The sequence below is a fragment of the Salvelinus alpinus genome, chromosome 4 (genome assembly GCF_045679555.1).
Source record: "Salvelinus alpinus chromosome 4, SLU_Salpinus.1, whole genome shotgun sequence".
NCBI classification, from domain to species: domain Eukaryota; kingdom Metazoa; phylum Chordata; class Actinopteri; order Salmoniformes; family Salmonidae; genus Salvelinus; species Salvelinus alpinus.
Genome location: NC_092089.1, coordinates 7,636,469 through 7,663,098, shown reverse-complemented (window position 1 = coordinate 7,663,098; position 26,630 = coordinate 7,636,469). Strand labels below are relative to the sequence as shown.

At 49.1% G+C, this 26,630-nt stretch overlaps 1 protein-coding gene across 1 annotated transcript; it reads right to left on the bottom strand.

The window, feature by feature from the left end:
- Window positions 1-315: 315 nt before the first annotated feature.
- Window positions 316-26,630, bottom strand: ldlrad4b (low density lipoprotein receptor class A domain containing 4b). Its single transcript, XM_071395625.1, has 4 exons — window positions 26,207-26,630; window positions 6,325-6,479; window positions 3,174-3,224; window positions 316-1,336 (listed from the first exon to the last, which is right to left on the bottom strand). The coding sequence occupies exons 1-4, from the start codon at window positions 26,301-26,303 to the stop codon at window positions 809-811; spliced, it is 831 nt and encodes a 276-aa protein (XP_071251726.1). The 5' UTR covers window positions 26,304-26,630; the 3' UTR covers window positions 316-808.

Genomic DNA, 26,630 nt, shown 5'->3' with positions numbered 1-26,630 from the left:
TTGTTGTCTTTAGTTGTAGCAGGTGGATAATGTTGTGTTGTAGCAGGTTGGTAATGTTGTCTTTAGTTGTAGCAGGTGGATAATGTTGTGTTGTAGCAGGTTGGTAATGTTGTGTTTAGTTGTAGCAGGTTGATAATGTTGTGTTTAGTTGTAGCAGGTTGATAATGTTGTCTTTAGTTGTAACAGGTTGATAATGTTGTCTTTAGTTGTAGCAGGTGGATAATGTTGTGTTTAGTTGTAGCAGGTGGATAATGTTGTGTTGAGTTGGAGCAGGTTGGTAATGTTGTAGTTTAGTTGTAGCAGGTTGATTAATGTTGTGTTTAGTTGTAACAGGTGGATAATGTTGTGTTGTAGCAGGTGGATAATGTTGTGTTTAGTTGTAACAGGTTGATAATGTTGTGTTTAGTTGTAGCAGGTGATTAATGTTGTGTTTAGTTGTAACAGGTGGATAATGTTGTGTTGTAGCAGGTGGATAATGTTGTGTTTAGTTGTAACAGGTTGATAATGTTGTGTTGTAACAGGTTGATAATGTTGTGTTTAGTTGTAACAGGTGGATAATGTTGTGTTTAGTTGTAGCAGGTTGATAATGTTGTGTTTAGTTGTAGCAGGTGGATAATGTTGTGTTTAGTTGTAGCAGGTTGATAATGTTGTGTTTAGTTGTAGCAGGTGGATAATGTTGTGTTTAGTTGTAACAGGTTGATAATGTTGTGTTTAGTTGTGCATCCTGGGAGTGTCGGTCCATAGAGAGATTGGCCACACCTCTTTACAGGGGGGGAGGAGTCTCAGGCAGCGTAGTTCCTCCTCCATCTCACCTCAGCTCCTCCCCTTTCCTGGCCTTGGCAGGTATTGTGCTTTCTGATTGGCCCTGCTGGCTGGTCCCGCCCCCGGTCCAGGTCCCGAGTGGGTTATTGCTGTGCAGGTGGTGAAAAAAGCCAGGGTAGTGCTGACCAATCACCTCGCAATATGCCGGAGGCAGGCGTTCCATGCGTCCGTGGCTGCTGCTATTAGCTACGCTGATACCAGAGTTACTGCTGGGTGGTCTTGGCCCTCCTCCCCCCACTCCACTGTCTATCACATCACTGTGGAAGATGGTTCTGTTGGGGGGGGCCCTGACCGACTCTCTGTTCAACTCCAGCTGCTGCTCTGGGTCCCTCAGCTGTAAGGTACAGGGGCCCTGGTAGGGCGGGGGCTCCTCTCCGTCAGACAGGGAGATGCTGGGGGGAAGGTGGATGTCGTGGGTCAGGTAGGGGTAGGTGGGCTGGAAGAGACTGAAACGCTCCCGGTACATAAAGGAGGGGGCTGTGAACCTCTCTCTGGCCTGGGGCACATACAGCACCTAGACACAGAGATAGATAGAGAGTTAGATAGGGTACACCACCTAGACACACAGACAGACAGACAGATAGATAGAGGGTTAGATAGATACAGCACCTAGACACCTAGACACACAGACAGGCAGATAGAGGGTTAGAAAATTATTATAATAATTATCAATACGGAACAATGGGGTCCATTACTAAACAGATTGTCTCCAGTGGGGTCCATTACTAAACAGATTGTCTCCAGTGGGGTCCATTACTAAACAGATTGTCTGCAGTGGGGTCCATTACTAAACAGATTGTCTCCAGTGGGGTCCATTACTAAACAGATTGGCTCCAGTGGGGTCCATTACTAAACAGATTGGCTGCAGTGGGGTCCATTACTAAACAGATTGTCTCCAGTGGGGTCCATTACTAAACAGATTGTCTCCAGTGGGGTCCATTACTAAACAGATTGGCTGCAGTGGGGTCCATTACTAAACAGATTGGCTCCAGTGGGGTCCATTACTAAACAGATTGTCTCCAGTGTGGTCCATTACTAAACAGATTGGCTGCAGTGGGGTCCATTACTAAACAGATTGGCTCCAGTGGGGTCCATTACTAAACAGATTGTCTCCAGTGGGGTCCATTACTAAACAGATTGTCTCCAGTGGGGTCCATTACTAAACAGATTGGCTCCAGTGGGGTCCATTACTAAACAGATTGTCTCCAGTGGGGTCCATTACTAAACAGATTGTCTCCGGGGGGGGTCCATTACTAAACAGATTGGCTGCAGTGGGGTCCATTACTAAACAGATTGTCTCCAGTGGGGTCCATTACTAAACAGATTGGCTCCAGTGGGGTCCATTACTAAACAGATTGGCTCCAGTGGGGTCCATTACTAAACAGATTGTCTCCAGTGGGGTCCATTACTAAACAGATTGTCTCCAGTGGGGTCCATTACTAAACAGATTGGCTCCAGTGGGGTCCATTACTAAACAGATTGTCTCCAGTGGGGTCCATTACTAAACAGATTGGCTCCAGTGGGGTCCATTACTAAACAGATTGTCTCCAGTGGGGTCCATTACTAAACAGATTGTCTCCAGTGGGGTCCATTACTAAACAGATTGTCTCCAGTGGGGTCCATTACTAAACAGATTGTCTGCAGTGGGGTCCATTACTAAACAGATTGGCTCCAGTGGGGTCCATTACTAAACAGATTGGCTCCAGTGGGGTCCATTACTAAACAGATTGTCTCCAGTGGGGTCCATTACTAAACAGATTGGCTGCAGTGGGGTCCATTACTAAACAGATTGTCTCCAGTGGGGTCCATTACTAAACAGATTGGCTGCAGTGGGATCCATTACTAAACAGATTGTCTGCAGTGGGGTCCATTACTAAACAGATTGGCTGCAGTGGGATCCATTACTAAACAGATTGTCTCCAGTGAGGTCCATTACTAAACAGATTGGCTGCAGTGGGGTCCATTACTAAACAGATTGGCTCCAGTGGGGTCCATTACTAAACAGATTGTCTCCAGTGGGGTCCATTACTAAACAGATTGTCTCCAGTGGGGTCCATTACTAAACAGATTGGCTCCAGTGACTCAGGGACTGTGTGTCTGGATAATGGACAGTAATGTCCTCATCATATCAGACAGACTGATGTCAGTGACTGCCAAGTAGACCTGTCTCGCTCTTCATGCTGTGCGCGCACACACACACACACACACACACACACACACACACACACACACACACACACACACACACACACACACACACACACACACACACACACACACACACACACACACACACACACACACACACACACACACACACACACACACACACACACTTCCTGGATTATTACCTCGGAGGCACCTTGTCGAGAGCCGCTGTCCGGCGGCCAGAGACACACATCCTGATAACAGAAAGAGACAGGATGAATATTTAACCTGTGGAGGAAACCATTAACTTAATGGCCATCGAATATCGGTCTGCTTGACTCAGGAAGACATGTTAGAAGAAGAACCATCTGGTGTACAGGGGCAGCTGTCTAGACAGGTGTCTGGTGAACAGGGGCAGCTGTCTAGACAGGTGTCTGGTGAACAGGGGCAGCTGTCTAGACAGGTGTCTGGTGAACAGGGGCAGCTGTCTAGACAGGTGTCTGGTGAACAGGGGCAGCTGTCTAGACAGGTGTCTGGTGAACAGGGGCAGCTGTCTAGACAGGTGTCTGGTGGACAGGGGCAGCTGTCTAGACAGGTGTCTGGTGTACAGGGGCAGCTGTCTAGACAGGTGTCTGGTGAACAGGGGCAGCTGTCTAGACAGGTGTCTGGTGTACAGGGGCAGCTGTCTATACAGGTGTCTGGTGAACAGGGGCAGCTGTCTAGACAGGTGTCTGGTGTACAGGGGCAGCTGTCTAGACAGGTGTCTGGTGAACAGGGGCAGCTGTCTATACAGGTGTCTGGTGAACAGGGTCAGCTGTCTAGACAGGTGTCTGGTGTACAGGGGCAGCTGTCTAGACAGGTGTCTGGTGAACAGGGGCAGCTGTCTAGACAGGTGTCTGGTGTACAGGGGCAGCTGTCTAGACAGGTGTCTGGTGTACAGGGGCAGCTGTCTAGACAGGTGTCTGGTGAACAGGGGCAGCTGTCTAGACAGGTGTCTGGTGAACAGGGGCAGCTGTCTAGACAGGTGTCTGGTGAACAGGGGCAGCTGTCTAGACAGGTGTCTGGTGTACAGGGGCAGCTGTCTAGACAGGTGTCTGGTGTACAGGGGCAGCTGTCTAGACAGGTGTCTGGTGTACAGGGTCAGCTGTCTAGACAGGTGTCTGGTGAACAGGGGCAGCTGTCTAGACAGGTGTCTGGTGAACAGGGTCAGCTGTCTAGACAGGTGTCTGGTGTACAGGGGCAGCTGTCTAGACAGGTGTCTGGTGAACAGGGTCAGCTGTCTAGACAGGTGTCTGGTGTACAGGGGCAGCTGTCTAGACAGGTGTCTGGTGTACAGGGGCAGCTGTCTAGACAGGTGTCTGGTGAACAGGGTCAGCTGTCTAGACAGGTGTCTGGTGAACAGGGTCAGCTGTCTAGACAGGTGTCTGGTGAACAGGGGCAGCTGTCTAGACAGGTGTCTGGTGAACAGGGGCAGCTGTCTAGACAGGTGTCTGGTGAACAGGGGCAGCTGTCTAGACAGGTGTCTGGTGAACAGGGGCAGCTGTCTAGACAGGTGTCTGGTGTACAGGGGCAGCTGTCTAGACAGGTGTCTGGTGTACAGGGGCAGCTGTCTAGACAGGTGTCTGGTGAACAGGGGCAGCTGTCTAGACAGGTGTCTGGTGAACAGGGGCAGCTGTCTAGACAGGTGTCTGGTGAACAGGGGCAGCTGTCTAGACAGGTGTCTGGTGAACAGGGGCAGCTGTCTAGACAGGTGTCTGGTGTACAGGGGCAGCTGTCTAGACAGGTGTCTGGTGGACAGGGGCAGCTGTCTAGACAGGTGTCTGGTGTACAGGGGCAGCTGTCTAGACAGGTGTCTGGTGAACAGGGTCAGCTGTCTGGACAGGTATCTGGTGAACAGGGGCAGCTGTCTAGACAGGTGTCTGGTGAACAGGGGCAGCTGTCTAGACAGGTGTCTGGTGTACAGGGGCAGCTGTCTAGACAGGTGTCTGGTGTACAGGGGCAGCTGTCTAGACAGGTGTCTGGTGTACAGGGTCAGCTGTCTAGACAGGTGTCTGGTGAACAGGGGCAGCTGTCTAGACAGGTGTCTGGTGAACAGGGTCAGCTGTCTAGACAGGTGTCTGGTGTACAGGGGCAGCTGTCTAGACAGGTGTCTGGTGAACAGGGGCAGCTGTCTAGACATGTGTCTGGTGTACAGGGGCAGCTGTCTAGACATGTGTCTGGTGTACAGGGGCAGCTGTCTAGACAGGTGTCTGGTGTACAGGGTCAGCTGTCTAGACAGGTGTCTGGTGAACAGGGTCAGCTGTCTAGACAGGTGTCTGGTGAACAGGGGCAGCTGTCTAGACAGGTGTCTGATGAACAGGGGCAGCTGTCTAGACAGGTGTCTGGTGAACAGGGGCAGCTGTCTAGACAGGTGTCTGGTGAACAGGGGCAGCTGTCTAGACAGGTGTCTGGTGTACAGGGGCAGCTGTCTAGACAGGTGTCTGGTGTACAGGGGCAGCTGTCTAGACAGGTGTCTGGTGAACAGGGGCAGCTGTCTAGACAGGTGTCTGGTGAACAGGGGCAGCTGTCTAGACAGGTGTCTGGTGAACAGGGGCAGCTGTCTAGACAGGTGTCTGGTGTACAGGGGCAGCTGTCTAGACAGGTGTCTGGTGTACAGGGGCAGCTGTCTAGACAGGTGTCTGGTGTACAGGGTCAGCTGTCTAGACAGGTGTCTGGTGTACAGGGTCAGCTGTCTAGACAGGTGTCTGGTGTACAGGGTCAGCTGTCTAGACAGGTGTCTGGTGAACAGGGGCAGCTGTCTAGACAGGTGTCTGGTGAACAGGGGCAGCTGTCTAGACAGGTGTCTGGTGTACAGGGTCAGCTGTCTAGACAGGTGTCTGGTGTACAGGGGCAGCTGTCTACACAGGTGTCTGGTGAACAGGGGCAGCTGTCTAGACAGGTGTCTGGTGTACAGGGTCAGCTGTCTAGACAGGTGTCTGGTGAATTACACATGAAGAGGGGAGAGGTGTCTGGAGGACTGGGTATATATGCATGCACACACAGACACACAGACACACACACACACACACACACACACACACACACACACACACACACACACACACACACACACACACACACACACACACACACACACACACACACACAGAGAGAGAAATCACAGGAGGGTGATGGCATCTTAATTGGGGAGGACAGGCTGGTTGTAATGACTGGATCGGAACTGGTGGAATGGAACCAGGCACGTCAAACACACTGTTTCCATGGTTTCCAGGGGTTTGATGCCATTCGCTCCGTTCCGGACATTATTAAGAGCCGTCCTCCCCTCAGCAGCCCCCACTGACACACTGTCCTGACCTGCTGCAGGTGTTGCGCTTGCCTCCTGGCCCGGCTCTGTCTGGTTGTCAAGGAGCAGGCAGACAGTTTGTAGTGGTTCAACAGACAGCCAATCACCAGCAGCGTTACCGTCATCAGGACCAGGATGATGAGGATCTGAGCAGACTGCAGGACAGCTGGAGGACAGAGAGGAGAGACACGGAGAGAAAGAGACAACAGGTTTGAGGATTCACAACATGCTGATAATTAATCACTGTCAATGTCTGTCGATACCGTTTGGGGCGACAGGTAGCCTAGTGGTTTAGAGCGTTGGACTAGTAACCAAAAGGTTGCAAGATCGAATCCCCGAGTTGACAAGGTAAAAATATGTCATTCTGCCCCTGAACAAGGCAGTTAACCCACTGTTCCTAGGCCGTCAATGAAAATAAGAATTGGTTCTTAACTGACCTGCCTAGTTAAATAAAAGGTAAAATAAATAAATGTTGGATGACGGCATTAAGAAAGCATATATTGGGATGATGGGTTATTTTTCCTTTCCCCCACCAGGTGGAAGCAGAGGTCAACATGTGAAGCTCATTCAGAGACTCAGAGAGCTTCAGTCTACAGGCCACACAGACAGGAAGATAGATACAGAGACTCAGAGAGCTTCAGTCTACAGGCTCTTCATGAACTAAGACTGACCCTCTTCTCTTCATGAACTAAGACTGACCCTCTTCTCTTCATGAACTAAGACTGACCCTCTCCTCTTCATGAACTAAGACTGACCCTCTCCTCTTCATGAACTAAGACTGACCCTCTACTCTTCATGAACTAAGACTGACCCTCTTCTCTTCATGAACTAAGACTGACCCTCTTCTCTTCATGAACTAAGACTGACCCTCTTCTCTTCATGAACTAAGACTGACCCTCTCCTCTTCATGAACTAAGACTGACCCTCTTCTCTTCATGAACTAAGACTGACCCTCCTCTCTTCATGAACTAAGACTGACCCTCTTCTCTTCACATGAACTAAGACTGACCCTCTTCTCTTCATGAACTAAGACTGACCCTCTTCTCTTCATGAACTAAGACTGACCCTCTACTCTTCATATGAACTAAGACTGACCCTCTTCTCTTCATGAACTAAGACTGACCCTCTCCTCTTCATGAACTAAGACTGACCCTCTTCTCTTCACATGAACTAAGACTGACCCTCTTCTCTTCATGAACTAAGACTGACCCTCTTCTCTTCACATGAACTAAGACTGACCCTCTTCTCTTCTCATGAACTAAGACTGACCCTCTCTTCACATGAACTAAGACTGACCCTCTTCTCTTCACATGAACTAAGACTGACCCTCTTCTCTTCTCATGAACTAAGACTGACCCTCTCCTCTTCATGAACTAAGACTGACCCTCTTCTCTTCATGAACTAAGACTGACCCTCTCCTCTTCATGAACTAAGACTGACCCTCTTCTCTTCACATGAACTAAGACTGACCCTCTTCTCTTCATGAACTAAGACTGACCCTCTACTCTTCATGAACTAAGACTGACCCTCTTCTCTTCATGAACTAAGACTGACCCTCTTCTCCTCATGAACTAAGACTGACCCTCTTCTCTTCATGAACTAAGACTGACCCTCTTCTCTTCATGAACTAAGACTGACCCTCTTCTCTTCATGAACTAAGACTGACCCTCTTCTCTTCATGAACTAAGACTGACCCTCTTCTCCTCATGAACTAAGACTGACCCTCTTCTCTTTTTGAACTAAGACTGACCCTCTTCTCCTCATGAACTAAGACTGACCCTCTTCTCTTCATGAACTAAGACTGACCCTCTTCTCTTCATGAACTAAGACTGACCCTCTTCTCTTCATGAACTAAGACTGACCCTCTTCTCTTCATGAACTAAGACTGACCCTCTTCTCTTCATGAACTAAGACTGACCCTCTCCTCTTCATGAACTAAGACTGACCCTCTTCTCTTCATGAACTAAGACTGACCCTCTTCTCTTCATGAACTAAGACTGACCCTCTTCTCTTCATGAACTAAGACTGACCCTCTACTCTTCATGAACTAAGACTGACCCTCTCCTCTTCATGAACTAAGACTGACCCTCTCCTCTTCATGAACTAAGACTGACCCTCTTCTCTTCATGAACTAAGACTGACCCTCTTCTCATGAACTAAGACTGACCCTCTTCTCTTCATGAACTAAGACTGACCCTCTACTCTTCATGAACTAAGACTGACCCTCTCCTCTTCATCAACTAAGACTGACCCTCTTCTCTTCATGAACTAAGACTGACCCTCTACTCTTCATGAACTAAGACTGACCCTCTCCTCTTCATGAACTAAGACTGACCCTCTTCTCTTCATGAACTAAGACTGACCCTCTACTCTTCATGAACTAAGACTGACCCTCTTCTCTTCATGAAGTAAGACTGACCCTCTTCTCTTCATGAACTAAGACTGACCCTCTTCTCTTCATGAACTAAGACTGACCCTCTCCTCTTCATGAACTAAGACTGACCCTCTACTCTTCATGAACTAAGACTGACCCTCTCCTCTTCATCAACTAAGACTGACCCTCTTCTCTTCATGAACTAAGACTGACCCTCTTCTCTTCATGAACTAAGACTGACCCTCTCCTCTTCATGAACTAAGACTGACCCTCTCCTCTTCATGAACTAAGACTGACCCTCTTCTCTTCATATGAACTAAGACTGACCCTCTTCTCTTCATGAACTAAGACTGACCCTCTCCTCTTCATGAACTAAGACTGACCCTCTTCTCTTCATGAACTAAGACTGACCCTCTCCTCTTCATGAACTAAGACTGACCCTCTCCTCTTCATGAACTAAGACTGACCCTCTTCTCTTCATGAACTAAGACTGACCCTCTTCTCTTCATGAACTAAGACTGACCCTCTACTCTTCATGAACTAAGACTGACCCTCTTCTCTTCATGAACTAAGACTGACCCTCTACTCTTCATGAACTAAGACTGACCCTCTTCTCTTCTCATGAACTAAGACTGACCCTCTTCTCTTTATGAACTAAGACTGACCCTCTTCTCTTCATGAACTAAGACTGACCCTCTCCTCTTCATGAACTAAGACTGACCCTCTCCTCTTCATGAACTAAGACTGACCCTCTTCTCTTCTCATGAACTAAGACTGACCCTCTTCTCTTTATGAACTAAGACTGACCCTCCTCTCTTCATGAACTAAGACTGACCCTCTACTCTTCATGAACTAAGACTGACCCTCTCCTCTTCATGAACTAAGACTGACCCTCTTCTCTTCATGAACTAAGACTGACCCTCTCCTCTTCATGAACTAAGACTGACCCTCTCCTCTTCATGAACTAAGACTGACCCTCTTCTCTTCACATGAACTAAGACTGACCCTCTTCTCTTCACATGAACTAAGACTGACCCTCTTCTCTTCATGAACTAAGACTGACCCTCCTCTCTTCATGAACTAAGACTGACCCTCTTCTCTTCATGAACTAAGACTGACCCTCTCCTCTTCATGAACTAAGACTGACCCTCTTCTCCTCATGAACTAAGACTGACCCTCTTCTCTTCATGAACTAAGACTGACCCTCTTCTCTTCATGAACTAAGACTGACCCTCTCCTCTTCATGAACTAAGACTGACCCTCTTCTCCTCATGAACTAAGACTGACCCTCTTCTCTTCATGAACTAAGACTGACCCTCTTCTCTTCATGAACTAAGACTGACCCTCTCCTCTTCATGAACTAAGACTGACCCTCTCCTCTTCATGAACTAAGACTGACCCTCTTCTCTTCACATGAACTAAGACTGACCCTCTTCTCTTCACATGAACTAAGACTGACCCTCTTCTCTTCATGAACTAAGACTGACCCTCCTCTCTTCATGAACTAAGACTGACCCTCTTCTCTTCATGAACTAAGACTGACCCTCTCCTCTTCATGAACTAAGACTGACCCTCTTCTCCTCATGAACTAAGACTGACCCTCTTCTCTTCATGAACTAAGACTGACCCTCTTCTCTTCATGAACTAAGACTGACCCTCTCCTCTTCATGAACTAAGACTGACCCTCTTCTCCTCATGAACTAAGACTGACCCTCTTCTCTTCATGAACTAAGACTGACCCTCTTCTCTTCATGAACTAAGACTGACCCTCTCCTCTTCATGAACTAAGACTGACCCTCTTCTCTTCATGAACTAAGACTGACCCTCTTCTCCTCATGAACTAAGACTGACCCTCTTCTCTTCATGAACTAAGACTGACCCTCTTCTCTTCATGAACTAAGACTGACCCTCTCCTCTTCATGAACTAAGACTGACCCTCTTCTCTTCATGAACTAAGACTGACCCTCTTCTCCTCATGAACTAAGACTGACCCTCTACTCTTCATGAACTAAGACTGACCCTCTCCTCTTCATGAACTAAGACTGACCCTCTTCTCTTCATGAACTAAGACTGACCCTCTTCTCTTCATGAACTAAGACTGACCCTCTTCTCTTCAATGAACTAAGACTGACCCTCTTCTCTTCATGAACTAAGACTGACCCTCTTCTCTTCACATGAACTAAGACTGACCCTCTTCTCTTCATGAACTAAGACTGACCCTCTCCTCTTCATGAACTAAGACTGACCCTCCTCTCTTCACATGAACTAAGACTGACCCTCTTCTCTTCATGAACTAAGACTGACCCTCTCCTCTTCATGAACTAAGACTGACCCTCTCCTCTTCATGAACTAAGACTGACCCTCTTCTCTTCACATGAACTAAGACTGACCCTCTTCTCTTCATGAACTAAGACTGACCCTCTCCTCTTCATGAACTAAGACTGACCCTCTTCTCTTCATGAACTAAGACTGACCCTCTCCTCTTCATGAACTAAGACTGACCCTCTTCTCTTCATGAACTAAGACTGACCCTCTCCTCTTCATGAACTAAGACTGACCCTCTTCTCTTCACATGAACTAAGACTGACCCTCTTCTCTTCATGAACTAAGACTGACCCTCTTCTCTTCACATGAACTAAGACTGACCCTCTTCTCTTCATGAACTAAGACTGACCCTCTCCTCCTCATGAACTAAGACTGACCCTCTTCTCTTCATGAACTAAGACTGACCCTCTTCTCTTCAATGAACTAAGACTGACCCTCTTCTCTTCATGAACTAAGACTGACCCTCTTCTCCTCATGAACTAAGACTGACCCTCTTCTCTTTATGAAGTAAGACTGACCCTCTTCTCTTCACATGAACTAAGACTGACCCTCTTCTCTTCAATGAACTAAGACTGACCCTCTTCTCTTCATGAACTAAGACTGACCCTCTTCTCCTCATGAACTAAGACTGACCCTCTTCTCTTCATGAACTAAGACTGACCCTCTTCTCCTCATGAACTAAGACTGACCCTCTTCTCTTCATGAACTAAGACTGACCCTCTTCTCTTCACATGAACTAAGACTGACCCTCTTCTCTTCAATGAACTAAGACTGACCCTCTTCTCTTCACATGAACTAAGACTGACCCTCTTCTCTTTATGAAGTAAGACTGACCCTCTTCTCTTCATGAACTAAGACTGACCCTCTCCTCTTCATGAACTAAGACTGACCCTCTTCTCTTCATGAACTAAGACTGACCCTCTCCTCTTCATGAACTAAGACTGACCCTCTTCTCTTTATGAAGTAAGACTGACCCTCTTCTCTTCATGAACTAAGACTGACCCTCTTCTCTTCATGAACTAAGACTGACCCTCTTCTCTTCATGAACTAAGACTGACCCTCTCCTCTTCATGAACTAAGACTGACCCTCTACTCTTCATGAACTAAGACTGACCCTCTCCTCTTCACATGAACTAAGACTGACCCTCTCCTCTTCATGAACTAAGACTGACCCTCTCCTCTTCATGAACTAAGACTGACCCTCTCCTCTTCATGAACTAAGACTGACCCTCCTCTCTTCATGAACTAAGACTGACCCTCTTCTCTTCATGAACTAAGACTGACCCTCTTCTCTTCATGAACTAAGACTGACCCTCTTCTCTTCATGAACTAAGACTGACCCTCTACTCTTCATGAACTAAGACTGACCCTCTTCTCTTCATGAACTAAGACTGACCCTCTCCTCTTCATGAACTAAGACTGACCCTCTTCTCTTCATGAACTAAGACTGACCCTCTTCTCTTCATGAACTAAGACTGACCCTCTCCTCTTCACATGAACTAAGACTGACCCTCTCCTCTTCACATGAACTAAGACTGACCCTCTCCTCTTCATGAACTAAGACTGACCCTCTACTCTTCATGAACTAAGACTGACCCTCTACTCTTCATGAACTAAGACTGACCCTCTTCTCTTCATGAACTAAGACTGACCCTCTTCTCTTCATGAACTAAGACTGACCCTCTTCTCTTCATGAACTAAGACTGACCCTCTTCTCTTCATGAACTAAGACTGACCCTCTACTCTTCATGAACTAAGACTGACCCTCTACTCTTCATGAACTAAGACTGACCCTCCTCTCTTCATGAACTAAGACTGACCCTCTTCTCTTCATGAACTAAGACTGACCCTCTTCTCTTCATGAACTAAGACTGACCCTCTCCTCTTCATGAACTAAGACTGACCCTCTCCTCTTCATGAACTAAGACTGACCCTCTCCTCTTCATGAACTAAGACTGACCCTCTTCTCTTCATGAACTAAGACTGACCCTCTCCTCTTCATGAACTAAGACTGACCCTCTCCTCTTCATGAACTAAGACTGACCCTCTCCTCTTCATGAACTAAGACTGACCCTCTTCTCTTCATGAACTAAGACTGACCCTCTCCTCTTCATGAACTAAGACTGACCCTCTCCTCTTCATGAACTAAGACTGACCCTCTCCTCTTCATGAACTAAGACTGACCCTCTTCTCTTCATGAACTAAGACTGACCCTCTCCTCTTCATGAACTAAGACTGACCCTCTTCTCTTCATGAACTAAGACTGACCCTCTTCTCTTCATGAACTAAGACTGACCCTCTTCTCTTCATGAACTAAGACTGACCCTCTCCTCTTCATGAACTAAGACTGACCCTCTCCTCTTCATGAACTAAGACTGACCCTCTCCTCTTCATGAACTAAGACTGACCCTCTACTCTTCATGAACTAAGACTGACCCTCTCCTCTTCATGAACTAAGACTGACCCTCTTCTCTTCATGAACTAAGACTGACCCTCTCCTCTTCATGAACTAAGACTGACCCTCTTCTCTTCATGAACTAAGACTGACCCTCTTCTCTTCATGAACTAAGACTGACCCTCTCCTCTTCATGAACTAAGACTGACCCTCTTCTCTTCATGAACTAAGACTGACCCTCTTCTCTTCATGAACTAAGACTGACCCTCTCCTCTTCATGAACTAAGACTGACCCTCCTCTCTTCATGAACTAAGACTGACCCTCTTCTCTTCATGAACTAAGACTGACTAATTTTATCTTGTCTAACTATATTATCTTGTCTAACTATATTGTCTTGTCTAACTATATTGTCTTGTCTAACTATATTATCTTGTCTAACTATTATTATAGATGTCACACTGTGGTATTTCACCCAGTAGATATGGGAGTTTATCAAAATTGGGTTTGTTTTCTAATTTTTTGTGGATCTGTGTAATCTGAGGGAAATATGTGTCTCTAATATGGTTGTACATTTGGCAGGAGGTTAGGAAGTGCAGCTCAGTTTCCACATCATTTTGTTGGCAGTGTGCACATAGCCTGTTTTCTCTCTCTTCTCTCTCCTTCTCTCTCTCCCTCCAGACAGTAGACCAGCCTCTCTCCTTCTCTCTCTCCCTCCAGACAGTAGACCAGCCTCTCTCCTTCTCTCTCTCCCTCCAGACAGTAGACCAGCCAGCCTCTCTCCTTCTCTCTCTCCCTCCAGACAGTAGACCAGCCTCTCTCCTTCTCTCTCTCCTTCCAGACAGTAGACCAGCCAGCCTCTCTCCTTCTCTCTCTCCCTCCAGACAGTAGACCAGCCTCTCTCCTCCTCTCTCTCCCTCCAGACAGTAGACCAGCCTCTCTCCTTCTCTCTCTCCCTCCAGACAGTAGACCAGCCTCTCTCCTTCTCTCTCTCCCTCCAGACAGTAGACCAGCCTCTCTCCTTCTCTCTCTCCCTCCAGACAGTAGACCAGCCTCTCTCCTTCTCTCTCTCCCTCCAGACAGTAGACCAGCCTCTCTCCTTCTCTCTCTCCCTCCAGACAGTAGACCAGCCTCTCTCCTCCTCTCTCTCCCTCCAGACAGTAGACCAGCCTCTCTCCTTCTCTCTCTCCCTCCAGACAGTAGACCAGCCTCTCTCCTCCTCTCTCTCCCTCCAGACAGTAGACCAGCCTCTCTCCTTCTCTCTCTCCCTCCAGACAGTAGACCAGCCTCTCTCCTCCTCTCTCTCCCTCCAGACAGTAGACCAGCCTCTCTCCTCCTCTCTCTCCCTCCAGACAGTAGACCAGCCAGCCTCTCTCCTTCTCTCTCTCCCTCCAGACAGTAGACCAGCCTCTCTCCTCCTCTCTCTCCCTCCAGACAGTAGACCAGCCTCTCTCCTTCTCTCTCTCCCTCCAGACAGTAGACCAGCCTCTCTCCTCCTCTCTCTCCCTCCAGACAGTAGACCAGCCTCTCTCCTTCTCTCTCTCCCTCCAGACAGTAGACCAGCCTCTCTCCTCCTCTCTCTCCCTCCAGACAGTAGACCAGCCTCTCTCCTTCTCTCTCTCCCTCCAGACAGTAGACCAGCCTCTCTCCTCCTCTCTCTCCCTCCAGACAGTAGACCAGCCTCTCTCCTCCTCTCTCTCCCTCCAGACAGTAGACCAGCCTCTCTCCTTTTCTCTCTCTCCCTCCAGACAGTAGACCAGCCAGCCTCTCTCCTCCTCTCTCTCCCTCCAGACAGTAGACCAGCCAGCCTCTCTCCTCCTCTCTCTCCCTCCAGACAGTAGACCAGCCTCTCTCCTCCTCTCTCTCCCTCCAGACAGTAGACCAGTCTCTCTCCTTCTCTCTCTCCCTCCAGACAGTAGACCAGCCTCTCTCCTCCTCTCTCTCCCTCCAGACAGTAGACCAGCCTCTCTCCTTCTCTCTCTCCCTCCAGACAGTAGACCAGCCTCTCTCCTTCTCTCTCTCCCTCCAGACAGTAGACCAGCCTCTCTCCTCCTCTCTCTCCCTCCAGACAGTAGACCAGCCTCTCTCCTTCTCTCTCTCCCTCCAGACAGTAGACCAGCCTCTCTCCTTCTCTCTCTCCCTCCAGACAGTAGAACAGCCAGCCTCTCTCCTTCTCTCTCTCCCTCCAGACAGTAGACCAGCCTCTCTCCTCCTCTCTCTCCCTCCAGACAGTAGACCATCCTCTCTCCTTCTCTCTCTCCCTCCAGACAGTAGACCAGCCTCTCTCCTCCTCTCTCTCCCTCCAGACAGTAGACCAGCCTCTCTCCTCCTCTCTCTCCCTCCAGACAGTAGACCAGCCAGTCTCTCTCCTCCTCTCTCTCCCTCCAGACAGTAGACCAGCCTCTCTCCTTCTCTCTCTCCCTCCAGACAGTAGACCAGCCTCTCTCCTTCTCTCTCTCCCTCCAGACAGTAGACCAGCCTCTCTCCTCCTCTCTCTCCCTCCAGACAGTAGACCAGCCAGCCTCTCTCCTCCTCTCTCTCCCTCCAGACAGTAGACCAGCCTCTCTCCTTCTCTCTCTCCCTCCAGACAGTAGACCAGCCTCTCTCCTTCTCTCTCTCCCTCCAGACAGTAGACCAGCCAGCCTCTCTCCTTCTCTCTCTCCCTCCAGACAGTAGACCAGCCTCTCTCCTTCTCTCTCTCCCTCCAGACAGTAGACCAGCCTCTCTCCTCCTCTCTCTCCCTCCAGACAGTAGACCAGCCAGCCTCTCTCCTCCTCTCTCTCCCTCCAGACAGTAGACCAGCCTCTCTCCTCCTCTCTCTCCCTCCAGACAGTAGACCAGCCTCTCTCCTTCTCTCTCTCCCTCCAGACAGTAGACCAGCCTCTCTCCTCCTCTCTCTCCCTCCAGACAGTAGACCAGCCTCTCTCCTTCTCTCTCTCCCTCCAGACAGTAGACCAGCCTCTCTCCTTCTCTCTCTCCCTCCAGACAGTAGACCAGCCTCTCTCCTTCTCTCTCTCCCTCCAGACAGTAGACCAGCCTCTCTCCTCCTCTCTCTCACCCTCCAGACAGTAGACCAGCCTCTCTCCTTCTCTCTCTCCCTCCAGACAGTAGACCAGCCAGCCTCTCTCCTTCTCTCTCTCCCTCCAGACAGTAGACCAGCCTCTCTCCTTCTCTCTCTCCCTCCAGACAGTAGACCAGCCTCTCTCCTCCTCTCTCTCCCTCCAGACAGTAGACCAGCCTCTCTCCTTCTCTCTCTCCCTCCAGACAGTAGACCAGCCAGCCTCTCTCCTTCTCTCTCTCCCTCCAGACAGTAGACCAGTCTCTCTCCTTCTCTCTCTCCCTCCAGACAGTAGACCAGCCAGCCTCTCTCCTTCTCTCTCTCCCTCCAGACAGTAGACCAGCCTCTCTCCTTCTCTCTCTCCCTCCAGACAGTAGACCAGCCTCTCTCCTTCTCTCTCTCCCTCCAGACAGTAGACCAGCCTCTCTCCTCCTCTCTCTCCCTCCAGACAGTAGACCAGCCAGCCTCTCTCCTCCTCTCTCTCCCTCCAGACAGTAGACCAGCCTCTCTCCTTCTCTCTCTCCCTCCAGACAGTAGACCAGCCTCTCTCCTTCTCTCTCTCCCTCCAGACAGTAGACCAGCCAGCCTCTCTCCTTCTCTCTCTCCCTCCAGACAGTAGACCAGCCTCTCTCCTTCTCTCTCTCCCTCCAGACAGTAGACCAGCCTCTCTCCTCCTCTCTCTCCCTCCAGACAGTAGACCAGCCAGCCTCTCTCCTCCTCTCTCTCCCTCCAGACAGTAGACCAGCCTCTCTCCTCCTCTCTCTCCCTCCAGACAGTAGACCAGCCTCTCTCCTTCTCTCTCTCCCTCCAGACAGTAGACCAGCCTCTCTCCTCCTCTCTCTCCCTCCAGACAGTAGACCAGCCTCTCTCCTTCTCTCTCTCCCTCCAGACAGTAGACCAGCCTCTCTCCTTCTCTCTCTCCCTCCAGACAGTAGACCAGCCTCTCTCCTTCTCTCTCTCCCTCCAGACAGTAGACCAGCCTCTCTCCTCCTCTCTCTCACCCTCCAGACAGTAGACCAGCCTCTCTCCTTCTCTCTCTCCCTCCAGACAGTAGACCAGCCAGCCTCTCTCCTTCTCTCTCTCCCTCCAGACAGTAGACCAGCCTCTCTCCTTCTCTCTCTCCCTCCAGACAGTAGACCAGCCTCTCTCCTCCTCTCTCTCCCTCCAGACAGTAGACCAGCCTCTCTCCTTCTCTCTCTCCCTCCAGACAGTAGACCAGCCAGCCTCTCTCCTTCTCTCTCTCCCTCCAGACAGTAGACCAGTCTCTCTCCTTCTCTCTCTCCCTCCAGACAGTAGACCAGCCAGCCTCTCTCCTTCTCTCTCTCCCTCCAGACAGTAGACCAGCCAGCCTCTCTCCTTCTCCCGGGGCCCTCAGTTCAGCAGTCTGCTGGAAGGGGGGAAGGGGCCTTCACCAGAACAGACATTTCAATTTGAGTCTTTAGCAGACGCTTTTATCCAGAGAGATATAAAGTTGTCAGTGCATTTTTGTGCAGACACACTGCTCTCCCTCCCTCCAGACAATAGACCAGTCAGCCCCTCTTCCTCTATCTCTCCCTCCAGACAATAGACCAGTCAGCCCCTCTTCCTCTGTCTCTCTCCCTCTACCCCAGGGCCCTGGGGTCAGCAGTCAGCTGGTGGGGGGGAGGGGGAGGTAGTCTAGAGCAGCCAGACAGCAGGGGAGGAGGCTGCAGTCTGGGGGAGAGGTGGTTGACAGTCAGACACCCTCTGAATCACGGATGAATACAGAGGACAACTCCAGACACCACAAATATCCCAGATCAGCCAAATGGCAAACTAGTACCGAGTAGTACCCTACGCTATAGGGAATAGGGTGCCGTTAACTAGTACCGAGTAGTACCCTACGCTATAGGGAATAGGATGCCGTTGGGATGCACCCAGGGCATTACAACTGTACTAACACAACCCAGTGTGTGTTATCTGTCACGTACAGGGCCCAGTGAGAGGATCTCCTATCTGTCACGTACAGGGCCCAGTGAGAGGATCTCCTACCTGTCACGTACAGGGCCCAGTGAGAGGATCTCATATCTGTCACGTACAGGGCCCAGTGAGAGGATCTCATATCTGTCACGTACAGGGCCCAGTGAGAGGATCTCATATCTGTCACGTACAGGGCCCAGTGAGAGGATCTCATATCTGTCACGTACAGGGCCCAGTGAGAGGATCTCATATCTGTCACGTACAGGGCCCAGTGATAGGATCTCATATCTGTCACGTACAGGGCCCAGTGAGAGGATCTCCTATCTGTCACGTACAGGGCCCAGTGAGAGGATCTCCTATCTGTCATGTACAGGGCCCAGTGAGAGGATCTCCTATCTCCTACCTGTCACGTACAGGGCCCAGTGAGAGGATCTCCTATCTCCTACCTGTCACGTACAGGGCCCAGTGAGAGGATCTCCTATCTGTCACGTACAGGGCCCAGTGAGAGGATCTCCTATCTCCTACCTGTCACGTACAGGGCCCAGTGAGAGGATCTCCTATCTGTCATGTACAGGGCCCAGTGAGAGGATCTCATATCTCCTACCTGTCACGTTCAGGGCCCAGTGAGAGGATCTCATATCTCCTACCTGTCACGTTCTGGGCCCAGTGAGAGGATCTCATATCTGTCACGTACAGGGCCCAGTGAGAGGGTCTCCTATCTGTCACGTACAGGGCCCAGTGAGAGGATCTCATATCTGTCACGTACAGGGCCCAGTGAGAGGATCTCCTACCTGTCACGTACAGGGCCCAGTGAGAGGATCTCATATCTGTAATGTCCAGTAAGAATCCCCGAGCTGACAAGATAAAAATCTGTCGTTCTGCCCCTGAACAAGGCAGTTAACCCACTGTTCCCCGGTAGGCCGTCATTGAAAATAATAATTTGTTCTTAACTGACCTGCCTCGTTAAATGAAGGTAACATTTAAAGAAGAAGCTACCCAGAGATCAGGTTGAAACGTCCTGTAAGGAGGAGAGAGGAAACGTCCTGTAAGGAGGAGAGAGGAAACGTCCTGTAAGGAGGAGAGAGGAAACGTCCTGTAAGGAGGAGAGAGGAAACGTCCTGTAAGGAGAGAGGAAGGAGGAGAAAGGAAACGTCCTGTAAGGAGGAGAAAGGAAACGTCCTGTAAGGAGGAGAGAGGAAACGTCCTGTAAGGAGAGAGGAAGGAGGAGAAAGGAAACGTCCTGTAAGGAGAGAGGTAAGGAGGAGAAAGGAAACGTCCTGTAAGGAGGAGAAAGGAAACGTCCTGTAAGGAGGAGAAAGGAAACGTCCTGTAAGGAGGAGAGAGGAAACGTCCTGTAAGGAGGAGAAAGGAAACGTCCTGTAAGGAGGAGAGAGGAAACGTCCTGTAAGGAGAGAGGAAGGAGGAGAAAGGAAACGTCCTGTAAGGAGGAGAGAGGAAACGTCCTGTAAGGAGGAGAGAGGAAACGTCCTGTAAGGAGGAGAGAGGAAACGTCCTGTAAGGAGGAGAGAGGAAACGTCCTGTAAGGAGGAGAAAGGAAACGTCCTGTAAGGAGGAGAAAGGAAACGTCCTGTAAGGAGGAGAGAGGAAACGTCCTGTAAGGAGGAGAGAGGAAACGTCCTGTAAGGAGGAGAGAGGAAACGTCCTGTAAGGAGGAGAGAGGAAACGTCCTGTAAGGAGAGAGGAAGGAGGAGAAAGGAAACGTCCTGTAAGGAGGAGAAAGGAAACGTCCTGTAAGGAGGAGAGAGGAAACGTCCTGTAAGGAGGAGAGAGGAAACGTCCTGTAAGGAGGAGAAAGGAAACGTCCTGTAAGGAGGAGAAAGGAAACGTCCTGTAAGGAGGAGAGAGGAAACGTCCTGTAAGGAGAGAGGAAGGAGGAGAAAGGAAACGTCCTGTAAGGAGGAGAAAGGAAACGTCCTGTAAGGAGAGAGGAAGGAGGAGAAAGGAAACGTCCTGTAAGGAGGAGAAAGGAAACGTCCTGTAAGGAGGAGAGAGGAAACGTCCTGTAAGGAGGAGAGAGGAAACGTCCTGTAAGGAGGAGAAAGGAAACGTCCTGTAAGGAGGAGAAAGGAAACGTCCTGTAAGGAGGAGAAAGGAAACGTCCTGTAAGGAGGAGAAAGGAAACGTCCTGTAAGGAGGAGAAAGGAAACGTCCTGTAAGGAGGAGAGAGGAAACGTCCTGTAAGGAGGAGAGAGGAAACGTCCTGTAAGGAGGAGAGAGGAAACGTCCTGTAAGGAGGAGAAAGGAAACGTCCTGTAAGGAGGAGAAAGGAAACGTCCTGTAAGGAGGAGAAAGGAAACGTCCTGTAAGGAGGAGAGAGGAAACGTCCTGTAAGGAGAAAGGAAACGTCCTGTAAGGAGGAGAAAGGAAATGCACTACTTTTGACCCACCAACCAAGAATTCACAAAATGGGACAAACACCAAATTGAGACTCTGCAGGCAGAATTCTGCTAAAACATCCTTTGTGTACAACGTAGAACACCAAATAATGCACGCAGAGCAGCATTAGGACGATACCCGCTAATTATCAAAATCCAGAAAAGAGCTATTCAATTCTACAACCTCCTAAAAGGAAGCGATTCCCAAATCTTCCATAACAAAGCCATCACCTACAGAGAGATGAACCTGGAGAAGAGTCCCCTAAGCAAGCTGGTCCTGGGGCTCTGTTCACAAACACAAACAGACCCCACAGAGCCCCAGGACAGCATCACAATTAGACCCAACCACATTATGAGAAAAAACAGAAAGATAATTACTTGACACATTGGAAAGAATTAACAAAAAACTGAGCAAACTAGAATGCTATTTGGCCCTAAACAGAGACACAGTGGCAGAATAGACACCGTTATCGCCTCGGACAGCGTTATCGCCTCGGACAGCGTTATCGCCTCGGACAGCGTTATCGCCTCGGACAGCGTTATCGCCTCGGACAGCGTTATCGCCTCGGACAGCGTTATCCCCTCGGACAGCGTTATCACCTCGGACAGCGTTATCACCTCGGACAGCGTTATCACCTCGGACAGCGTTATCACCTCGGACAGCGTTATCACCTCGGACAGCGTTATCACCTCGGACAGCGTTATCGCCTCGGACAGCGTTATCACCTCGGACAGCTAACAGACACAGACTTATTATGGTCCACTACTAACAGCTAATATTGGTATGGGAGTGAGGGATCCTAACTAATATTGGTATGGGAGTGAGGGATCCTAACTAATATTGGTATGGGAGTGAGGGATCCTAACTAATATTGGACAGGGGAGTGAGGGATCCTAACTAATATTGGACAGGGGAGTGAGGGATCCTAACTAATATTGGTATGGGAGTGAGGGATCCTAACTAATATTGGTATGGGAGTGAGGGATCCTAACTAATATTGGTATGGGAGTGAGGGATCCTAACTAATATTGGACAGGGGAGTGAGGGATCCTAACTAATATTGGACAGGGGAGTGAGGGATCCTAACTAATATTGGTATGGGAGTGAGGGATCCTAACTAATATTGGTATGGGAGTGAGGGATCCTAACTAATATTGGACAGGGGAGTGAGGGATCCTAACTAATATTGGTATGGGAGTGAGGGATCCTATCTAATATTGGACAGGGGAGTGAGGGATCCTAACTAATATTGGTATGGGAGTGAGGGATCCTAACTAATATTGGTATGGGAGTGAGGGATCCTAACTAATATTGGTATGGGAGTGAGGGATCCTAACTAATATTGGTATGGGAGTGAGGGATCCTAACTAATATTGGTATGGGAGTGAGGGATCCTAACTAATATTGGTATGGGAGTGAGGGATCCTAACTAATATTGGACAGGGGAGTGAGGGATCCTAACTAATATTGGACAGGGGAGTGAGGGATCCTAACTAATATTGGACAGGGGAGTGAGGGATCCTAACTAATATTGGTATGGGAGTGAGGGATCCTAACTAATATTGGTATGGGAGTGAGGGATCCTAACTAATATTGGACAGGGGAGTGAGGGATCCTAACTAATATTGGACAGGGGAGTGAGGGATCCTAACTAATATTGGACAGGGGAGTGAGGGATCCTATCTAATATTGGTATGGGAGTGAGGGATCCTAACTAATATTGGTATGGGAGTGAGGGATCCTAACTAATATTGGACAGGGGAGTGAGGGATCCTAACTCATATTGGACAGGGGAGTGAGGGATCCTAACTAATATTGGTATGGGAGTGAGGGATCCTATCTAATATTGGTATGGGAGTGAGGGATCCTAACTAATATTGGACAGGGGAGTGAGGGATCCTAACTAATATTGGACAGAGGAGTGAGGGATCCTAACTAATATTGGACAGAGGAGTGAGGGATCCTAACTAATATTGGTATGGGAGTGAGGGATCCTAACTAATATTGGTATGGGAGTGAGGGATCCTTACTAATATTGGTATGGGAGTGAGGGATCCTAACTAATATTGGTATGGGAGTGAGGGATCCTAACTAATATTGGTATGGGAGTGAGGGTCAACTAGTGAGTCACAGGAGTGAGTCACCTCGACACCTGAACAAACTGCAACACTGACACCAGTCTGCCCGCCAGAGGACCTGGTCTACAGGTGATGGCTGTCTGACAACAGAAGACACCAGAGGACCTGGTCTACAGGTGATGGCTGTCTGACAACAGAAGACACCAGAGGAGCTGGTCTACAGGTGATGGCTGTCTGACAACAGAAGACACCAGAGGACCTGGTCTACAGGTGATGGCTGTCTGACAACAGAAGACACCAGAGGACCTGGTCTACAGGTGATGCCTGTCTGACAACAGAAGACACCAGAGGACGTGGTCTACAGGTGATGGCTGTCTGACAACAGAAGACACCAGAGGACGTGGTCTACAGGTGATGGCTGTCTGACAACAGAAGACACCAGAGGACCTGGTCTACGGGTGATGGCTGTCTGACAACAGAAGACACCAGAGGACCTGGTCTACAGGTGATGGCTGTCTGACAACAGAAGACACCAGAGGACCTGGTCTACAGGTGATGGCTGTCTGACAACAGAAGACACCAGAGGACCTGGTCTACAGGTGATGGCTGTCTGACAACAGAAGACACCAGAGGACCTGGTCTACAGGTGATGGCTGTCTGACAACAGAAGACACCAGAGGACCTGGTCTACAGGTGATGGCTGTCTGACAACAGAAGACACCAGAGGACGTGATCTACAGGTGATGCCTGTCTGACAACAGAAGACACCAGAGGACCTGGTCTACAGGTGATGGCTGTCTGACAACAGAAGACACCAGAGGACCTGGTCTACAGGTGATGGCTGTCTGACAACAGAAGACACCAGAGGACCTGGTCTACAGGTGATGGCTGTCTGACAACAGAAGACACCAGAGGACCTGGTCTACAGGTGATGCCTGTCTGACAACAGAAGACACCAGAGGACCTGGTCTACAGGTGATGGCTGTCTGACAACAGAAGACACCAGAGGACCTGGTCTACAGGTGATGGCTGTCTGACAACAGAAGACACCAGAGGACCTGGTCTACAGGTGATGGCTGTCTGACAACAGAAGACACCAGAGGACCTGGTCTACAGGTGATGGCTGTCTGACAACAGAAGACACCAGAGGACCTGGTCTACAGGTGATGGCTGTCTGACAACAGAAGACACCAGAGGACCTGGTCTACAGGTGATGGCTGTCTGACAACAGAAGACACCAGAGGACGTGATCTACAGGTGATGCCTGTCTGACAACAGAAGACACCAGAGGACCTGGTCTACAGGTGATGCCTGTCTGACAACAGAAGACACCAGAGGACCTGGTCTACAGGTGATGCCTGTCTGACAACAGAAGACACGTCAACAAACAGGAGACTTCCTTCTAATGAAGGATGCACAACAACAACAAACATTATCTATGGTCTATTTATTCTCAACTAGCTATGTTAGACTTCTTTGTGTCCTTTCCTGGCAAGATGACATGGAGCAGCAGACCAGACAGACCGTAGCAGACAGTGACAGTGGTCTTTTGGATACATGATGGCGTCAGTTCATCCCAGCCTAACTGCCAAATCACCATCTAATATATCCTGCTGCCTTCCTGTTCACGTTGTGTCGCTGTCTGGCCCTGGTCCCAGGGGAAATGACACATCACACTGTAACACTACCCGTCTGTCTGTCTGTCTGTCTGTCTGTCTGTCTGTCTGTCTGTCTGTCTGTCTGTCTGTCTGTCTGGCCCTGGTCCCAGGGGAAATGACACATCACACTGTAACACTACCCGTCTGTCTGTCTGTCTGTCTGTCTGTCTGTCTGTCTATCTGTCTGTCTGTTACACAACACACTGTAACTGTCTGTCTGTCTGTCTGTCTGTCTGTCTGTCTGTCTGTCTGTCTGTCACACAACACACTATAACTGTCTGTCTGTCTGTCACACAACACACTGTAACTGTCTGTCTGTCTGTCTGTCTGTCTGTCTGTCTGTCTGTCTGTCTGTCTGTCTGTCTGTCTGTCTGTCTGTCTGTCTGTCTGTCTGTCACACAACACACTATAACTGTCTGTCTGTCTGTCACACAACACACTGTAACTGTCTGTCTGTCTGTTACACAACACACTGTAACTGTCTGTCTGTCTGTCTGTCTGTCTGTCTGTCTGTTACACAACACACTATATCTGTCTGTCTGTTACACAACACACTGTAACTGTCTGTCTGTCTGTCTGTCTGTCTGTCTGTCTGTCTGTCTGTCTGTCTGTCTGTCTGTCTGTCTGTCTGTCTGTCTGTCTGTCTGTCTGTCTGTCTGTCTGTCTGTCTGTCACACAACACACTATAACTGTCTGTCTGTCTGTCACACAACACACTGTAACTGTCTGTCTGTCTGTCTGTCTGTCTGTCTGTCTGTCTGTCTGTCTGTCTGTCTGTCTGTCTGTCTGTCACACAACACACTATAACTGTCTGTCTGTCTGTCACACAACACACTGTAACTGTCTGTCTGTCTGTTACACAACACACTGTAACTGTCTGTCTGTCTGTCTGTCTGTCTGTCTGTCTGTTACACAACACACTATAACTGTCTGTCTGTCACACAACACAATGTAACTATCTGTCTGTCTGTCTGTCTGTCTGTCTGTCTGTCTGTCTGTCTGTCACACTGTAACTGTCTGTATGTCTGCCTGTCTGTTACACATCACAATGTAACTGTCTGTCTGTCTGTCTGTCTGTCTGTCTGTCACACTGTAACGGTCTGTCTAGTCTTCTGTAATGAAATCAGTAGAACTGTCTACATTCCATTCAAACAACATGTCTGTCTGTCTGTCTGTCTGTCTGTATGTCACACTGTAACGGTCTGTCTAGTCTTCTGTAATGAAATCAGTAGAGCTGTCTACATTCCATTCAAACAACATCTCAACACAACAACGTAACCCAGTAAGCCCCATGAAACTGTCAACTATCTTCCTTCATAGCGTATTTCGTCTAACTGTTTTACAGTGTTGGAGTATGTGGCAGAAACGATTGCCAGTCTATGTCAATTACCGAACGACGACAGCAAGACGGTAACGTAACCGCAAACGACTGACAGCGAACACACCAGAACACCAACCAAACACGGATATTTGACTGATAAAAAGTTCCCAAACCATAACCAAATTGTATTTTAATAATCCCCTACAATGTGCACCTCTCGTTTATAAACACGTCGTTGTTTACATGCGCGTAATCGATGCGTAAAATGTAACGTCGTGATAAATCACAGTAGTACAACAGACATCATTTCGTTTTCCAAAGCGTTTCGTTTTCCACTACAATAATACTTACATATCTCCATTCCCTCCGGTTGGGGACCGGTGCAGTTGCAGGAGCAAATGACATCAGAGTTGTTGTTGGGGCTGCCGGGTACCGTTATGTTTTGCATGGGGCTACCCGGGAAAATGGGACGCCGGTAATAAACACCGGACCGGGGAAGAGGCGCCGTGATCGGCCCTTCAAAACTTCCAGCCTGAGTCTGTCTCCGGTACCAGCTCACATTCCCTTGACAACGACATAATCCATATTGCTACCAAGTTAAAGTAATTTGTTTTTAAAGTGTATCCGCATGCCATTCCTTCAGACTAGTACATTCTCAGACAGAGTGAGTAACGTTATCCGACTGGCGGTGTAGTTCCTCTCTCTCCGCTGTACTACTGGGGAAAACAGCTCACCGATCCGCTGAAGGCTTCACGGACTATGGCCCACCCCCCAA

Excerpts from the sequence above, each read along its gene's own strand:
- ldlrad4b (XM_071395625.1), bottom strand. The coding sequence starts at position 26,303 with ATGCAAAACATAACGGTACCCGGCAGCCCCAACAACAACTCTGATGTC. Across the intron at positions 3,225-6,324 it reads AAGCGCAACACCTGCAGCAG|GATGTGTGTCTCTGGCCGCC; the intron begins GTCAGGACAGTG and ends TTCTGTTATCAG. Across the intron at positions 1,337-3,173 it reads CTCGACAAGGTGCCTCCGAG|GTGCTGTATGTGCCCCAGGC; the intron begins GTAATAATCCAG and ends CTCTGTGTCTAG.